Source organism: Zea mays, chromosome 7 (assembly GCF_902167145.1).
Source record: "Zea mays cultivar B73 chromosome 7, Zm-B73-REFERENCE-NAM-5.0, whole genome shotgun sequence".
Classification (NCBI taxonomy): Eukaryota; Viridiplantae; Streptophyta; class Magnoliopsida; order Poales; family Poaceae; genus Zea; species Zea mays.
The window spans coordinates 183,831,322-183,838,162 of NC_050102.1; the positions used below are offsets into that span (position 1 = coordinate 183,831,322).

General features: G+C 53.2%; 1 protein-coding gene across 1 annotated transcript; it reads right to left on the reverse strand.

Annotated features, from left to right (window-relative positions):
- Nucleotides 1-4,473: 4,473 nt before the first annotated feature.
- On the reverse strand, nucleotides 4,474-6,516 carry LOC100285941 (uncharacterized). Its single transcript, NM_001158830.1, is given in 2 exon segments — nucleotides 4,474-4,732; nucleotides 4,808-6,516. A coding segment is annotated over 1 exon segment (1,659 nt). The 5' UTR covers nucleotides 6,499-6,516; the 3' UTR covers nucleotides 4,474-4,732; nucleotides 4,808-4,839.
- Between the last annotated feature and the right edge of the window lie 325 nt (nucleotides 6,517-6,841).

Consider the following 6,841-nt stretch of genomic DNA (forward strand, 5'->3'; position numbering starts at 1 on the left):
CGACGATGGCGAGGTGGCCGCGGCTGAACGGGACATCGGGTATCAGTCACCCGATGGGGAACTAAAGGATGTTTTCGCTAGAGGCTCCTACTCCGGTGGAGACAACTAGATGGACCCCCAGGGGGACCCCGTGCTCCTCGGTCTACGGGGCCAAAGCCTACCTTCCCCCGGAAACCCTTTTGGACTCCCCACGGGTCCAGACTTCTGAGAGGTCCATGCAGAAATGGCTACAGCACGAGGACGAGGACTCCCTCATCAAACGCAGACGGGAACCCAGGGTCGAGACCTAGCCCTACTGCAAGTACCAAACCAAGAAGGGCTCCGCAACTCTCCCCCAGCTGGGAAGGACCCTTCAAGGTGATGGGAATACGCCGACCTGGGGGTGACTGTCTAGCTATGACTGAAGGAGTACCTCTCCCTGACACTGGAGCACCTCTGTAAGTTCTATCCATAGGAGCAAGTCTGAGGGGTCGAATTTTCTCCCTTTTGTAACTAGGTAACGCATGCGTGTACGCCAACCCGGTGAGGTCCGCCCTCATAAGCCCGACCTGTTGGTCTGCACCCATGCATGATAAGTTATAAAGAAAAGAATTACCCCCTCAGATATGCCTCTATGATAGTTTTATCCTACTGCTCCATGGTCTTGCCTTGCAGTTTTTCAGATATTATTTTATCTAACCCACCCAAATAGTTCCCTTTCCATCAGACATAATGACATCCGAATTGAACAGCCAAGCTTGCAGTTTAGGACCTCCTTGCGAAAGCAGGAGAGCCCGACAGCCTGGGGGCGGTTCTAAAGAACGGTAGCCCATTCCATGGGGTGGTCCGGAGCCTGTGTGGCCGCTTAGCCTGGTCCTGTACCCGAAAGCCTGCACACTCCACCACTCCGTGACGGGTACCCTAGTATTTGGAGCTATAAGTCCTGTGGGTCCGACAACCTGGGGTCCAGAACTAGAGAATGCGCACCTGTCTCCTGGGGTGGTCCGGAGCCCGTGTAGCCGCTCATCCTGGTCCCGTACCGTGGGCCTGCACGCTCCACCACTCTGCGACGGGTGTCCTAGTACCTAGAACCACCATCCAGGGGGTCCGGATGCACAACTTGGCCTCCCAGACTAAACCCTGCAGGTTCCGAGCATGTATCAAAGGATGGCTAGTGTCAGATGGCGAGTCCTGTGGGTGTACTACTAATGCTCCCTAGCCAAAGCTGTGTGCAGGCTCAGGTCCTAGTCGAGGCAACCTCCTGGGGGCCATTGCCAACTCTTTCTTAGGTATGCTGGTCTGCAGCCTCGACAAATCGAGCTTACATCCCGGGGGCCAGGTACCAAGGAGGAATCGGTTACACCACACACAACAGGGACAAGTGGTACACAGATAAGTGCTAATACTGCTTGATAAATAGTACTCAGAAGTACCTTACAAAAAGCAAAAGTATTACATTCGCCTTCAAGTGGAGTTCTAGCTCCATCTCTACTCTACAGGTATGAACTACCTCCACACCAGTAGGGTCGCGTGGGTAGCTAGCTCCGAGCGGCTCGCCAGCGAAGGCGACCACCTCTGCACCGACGACAGCGACCACCTCTGCACCAACGGCTCGCCAGCGGCGGCAACTACCTCGGCTCCGAGCGGCTCGCCAGCAGAGGCAACCACCTCGGCAACGGGCAGCCTCACCAGCGGCGGCGACCACCTCTGCGTCAGGCAGCCTCCCCAGCGGTGGCGACCACCTCAGCATGCGTGCCATGGTGAAGAGGTCCTCGCCTCCGTCCCCCTACAGGGGTGAGGACAAGACCATCCAAGCCTTGGAGCTGGGAGCACGACGGAAGGCAGTGCTTGCGGTCTGGCTGGGACCGCGTAGCCGAAGTTCACCTCCTTCACAAGGCTGGTGATCATCCTTTTCCTCCGAATGCTGGAGGAAGAGGCGGGCACCAGCCCATGTGGAAGGCGAAGCCGCGACTCAGCTCGCTCCCCACCACCGCGAGGCTGATGAACATCCTTGAAGCCAAGCACCGGTGGAAGAGCGCCGCTCCCACAAGGTCGCGCACCCCCGGTAGAGGGAAGACAAGACCGGTAACACTGGCCCGCTAGGGAGGACAAAAGGCATGAACTCTCTAGCGGCAAGCTCATCGGAGTGGATAACACCGGCGCAAATCCTTCCGCCGAGCGCCAGCGCATTCCATCTAAGCAGGCGGTATACCATTTCGAGCACTCACTCGGTCTGGGCGTGCTCGGGATGAAGTCACAAGGCCATGGAAAACTACGACAACGCGAAGCAGAGACCTTGAAGGCAAACGGGCGCGGAGCACTCGGAGGCGAAAGAGCGCCGCGAGTGGGAAAGAAGCAAGACATGGCTGCTACTCGAGGGGTGAACCCCATTTTAAAGGCAGATTTCCCCACTCGCGCCCCGAAGCGTCACGGGCAAGGTCTCCCCCGATGCGCACCAGGGTTCCCATCCTATGACACGGGGGCCAGGCCTCACATGTCATACAAGCTGGCCCGAAGCGCGAAGAAGGCGAATCGTCGCACAGGGAGCATGACACCGCCCCGCGGTAGCACGCCCCTTCATCTTCGCCGCAACCAACGGTCAAGAAGGCAAACCGCCGCACAAGGAGCGTGCAACCGCCCTGCGGATATACGCCCTTTCATCTTCGCTGCAACCAGCGGTCAAGAAGGCGAACCGCCGCATAAGAAGCGTGCAACTGCCCCACGGTTGTGCGCCCCCTCGGCTTCGCTGCAGCCAGCGGTCCAACCTCTGACATGGAGGCCCAGGCCCACATGTCATGCACCCGGCATGCCGGTTTCTGGGTGCAAAGAAGTCACATCGCCGCTCGCGCCAATATCGCGTCTCCTCGGGGCCGTTGTGTTCTTGGGCCCACATGTCGAGGCTCAGTACCCTTGTACATGCTCCCCTTAGCTATAAAAGGGGAGGCATGCAACGTTACAACACGAGCTCTCCTAGACCCAACTGAGACTCTCAGCCCTCAAGCTTCCACAGCAATCCAACACACAGTGGAGTAGGGTATTACGCTCCGGCGGCCCAAACCACTCTAAACTCTCGCGTGTTCATGTGCTCGGTGATCGTTTAGCAGGGCAGGCAAAACGTTTAAGCCCCTTCCTCATTTTAGGATTAAGGGCGGGTGCACTCCGCCACCTGGCCGGAGAATTCTCTCTCCGACAGTATTCATAACTTTTATGGCCCGACGATCATGAAAACCATGGTCACTACACTCGAGCGTCGATGTAGCGTGCCACTAAGTAGCGACTTGATCCTTGCTCACTTAACATTGTGTCCAGATCGCAACACGACGCGTCACCAAGAGTGTGTTGACCCGGCTCTTGCCCATTTAACACTATGTGGGTTCCAATATGGCAATCGATAAGAGAGATACTTCTCAACTAATTTCTTTCAAGTTTCACCTGTAGCAGAATAACTAGGTTTAGTATTGGCTCATCAAGCCTATTGTAATCCTCCTTTGCCAGAGCTTGAACGATGCTATAGTGAGACAACATAGACGAAGTTAAATACCATCTCACTGGGCTAATAAAAAAGAGGCAAGTTTAACAGCATCACAGATACATTATAGTGAGACAACATAGGCGGAGTTAAATACCATTTCACCGGGCTAATAAAAAAAGAGGCAAGTTTAACAACATTGTAAGTACATTACACATCAACAATGCTACAATGGTAGTAGTCGGTTTGTTTACTAAGCTCCTCGAGGTTGATTCCATTTAAGCTCCACACAGCTCGTTTGGCTCGTAAGCCAATTATATAGGTCACTAGGACATTTGGCTCGTAAGCCAATTATATAGGTCACTAGTACAATGTCCGTAAGCTGCGCCAACACATAATTATTTGTTATCCATATAAAACAAATTTAATATTAAAGTGAACATATGGTCCACGTATCGTACATTATAAACTAATATACACATTATCTTAGCCAAAAGACCAAAAAGAATATGATTTGAAAAAAAGACCAATCTCTTCTTATATAGCTTCGGTCGCTCATTCCTTCAGCTAGTATTGTGATACTATGTCAGTGCACTGAGCTGCATGTGGCTTTCTATTGGCGAGAAAAAACTAGTACTTTAAAAGAGTAGAGATTATTATTAATTAAAAATGGAAAAAAAACTAAGATGGAGGCCAATCGAAACATAAGAACCAACGCACTAGCCTTGTCGAGCTCTTTTTGCCCATCAGACACATGCGTAGACATGTGGAGCATATAAACCTGCGGCAAACTAATAAACGACTGGAAAGCGTAACACCCCCTAGCGTAGAAACAGGTTCGGGACGTCACAAAATGGATAGCAAGAAATCGCCCAGATCACATCTATTGGAGCACATACACAACATCTTTTAGCAATATATGCATGGATACCGTATTTTGTAGAGCACAGGCCACAGCACACTACACAAGAGCATGCACTAAAGCGGCTTCACTAGCCTCGTGACAATCAAATAAAAAAACATAATAGAGAGATCCACAGCTGTGCAATTACTAGGCAATACCAAAAAAAAGTTGCTAGCATAAGAGGAAGCACATCATGCTACATAATCTAATCTACTATCAACATAAACAACAAACTCCGGGTCGACAATCAGTCAAATGGATGCATGTAACCACAGAAAGCCTAAAATTTGCTCACTCAACTCAGTGACTACTGTGACCTGGTCAGTAAAGTCAGTGACACCAACTTATGCTCCGTTGCTCCAAGCTTCATGGCGCATTTCCTGAATTCACCATATGAAAATTTGATAAGAAAGTGAATACAGAATTTTGGTTGGGAAGGATCGAAGGATGTGTACCACGGCGTATCCACCAGTCCAGACTGCGGCATTTAAGAAACCTGAGGTGCCGATGGCAAGTACTTAATTTCAGATGTGAGAAGCGATGGACCAAATGCATTACGCTTTCCGGAACTGTGATGTGCCTGCTCTGCATCAACACTCTTAGAGAAAACTACTTTTGCAATCTTTGACTTCTTAGTGATCACAGTCTCACGCTCCACAATAGGTCCATGAATACGGAATATGCTATTGATGTCATCAACAGAAGGAATAGCTTCTGGACTGCTGAAATGTAGAATAAGGGCGGCTGGACCATCTGCAGGTTTTGCATTCGATGATGGGGCTCCTTGAGGTGGCTCCTCCTGCTTCATCTTCTTATTGGTGCTCCTGTTACAGGGCCGCTTCCTCTTGTGACTGTCATAGTCACTGTCTCCGTCATCGAAATCGCTGATGATAATATCACACCAATATGAATCTTCGGCCTTTCTAGCTGAGTACAAGCTCCCAGCAGACTTCCTACGGCCCCTCTGACCATCCACAGTATCATCGCTGGCTTCTGGCTTTGTAGCTGGGCCCAAGCTTCCGATGGACTTTTTCTTACCCTTCTTGCCACCAAAATTCTCAATCAGTTCTTTGTCTTCATATAAACTAGGCACATCGGAGTCCTTGTGCTTTGAGAAGAAGCTAACAATCACAGGAGCAGAGTCATAATTGCCATTTACAGGATCCGTGGCGATGGACAGAAGCTGCAGCAACATCTCAGCAGCCGACGGATACTCCAGTTTGTCTTGAATCTCATCTTCGTCCATGCAGGCATCTGCTTTCCTGGGCCTCCCTCGAGGCCTGCCACGCGACGCACCAGTGCCGCCGCCGCCCCTGCCCCTGCCTCTGGATCCTCTCCTGCAGTCAAAGTCCACATCAGAATCCAAGTCGGTGGCACCCCTCTTGCTAGGGTCCCAGTCCTCATCGGAGTCATCGTCCTTGATGAGTTCCTCCTTCCTCTTCCTGCCCCTCCTGAAACTGGAAGCGGGGGTGGTGTAGGAGCTGAAGGCGGCATCCGTGGCAGCTTTAGGATTGGGCAGCGGGAGCGGGACGTCTGGGAGTAGACCGAGCTCCAAGGTGTACTGAGGTGGGTCCGGCAGAGCCCTGAAGGCGTCGAAGGCTCTGAGATGCGCCTTGACGACGGCGGCCTGCACCCTATTGGTGAAGCCCATGCGATCCGCGGCGAGATCATGGAGCGAGGCAAGGAAATCGGCGGGGGCGAAAGGGCGGGCGGCGGAGGCGAGGGCGGACTCGACGCGGCTGGAGAACTCGTCGAGGGAGGCCTCGACGGCGGCGTCGAAATCCTCGCCGCCGTCGTCATAGAGCTCGGCGACAGGGAAGTAGGGTTCATAGGGCCTGAGCTCGGCTGTGTCGCACCAGGCGAAGGCCTTGTCGCCAAAGTAGGATACGAGAAGCTGGCCCTCGTGGCCGGTGCCGTTCCCTCCGGCGGAGTAGATGAGGCCCGGCCAGGCGGCGTGGTTCAGCTTCTTTCCCCAGACCATGTCGCCCGGAGCGAAGCCGCTGACCATGGGGGTGTCGGGATGCGGAGGGCGCGGGTGAGCGGGGGGCGGGGGGTTCTTGCGGGGGCGGCCGCGGCCGCGCTTGTGTGCCGCCAGGGTTTGGGAGGCGGATCCGGCGTTGTTGTTGAGGTCGATGCGGGCGGACATGGTGTCAGTGGTAGGGATGGAACGGGGGGGTGGAGAGGGAAGGGAAGAGTTATTTGCGATTGTAGTACTCCCCTCGCATGGTTTCGCTGGATTGGTACTCTGCATCTGCATACCATTCGCCTCTGGATTATAGATGGTCAACCGAGACGCACGGTACGATACTGGCGCTAGCACAGTACAGCTAGTGCCAGCGTGTTAGGTCACTGGTCTAAACACGACACTATTAGTGTCCAGGCATGGCGTGCCGCGCTACCAGGCACGGTGACCAGTCACTGTCAGTGCCAGCACGATACGGATCTAGCATCACACACTTTCTAGCATAAACACTTCAACAACAAAGAAA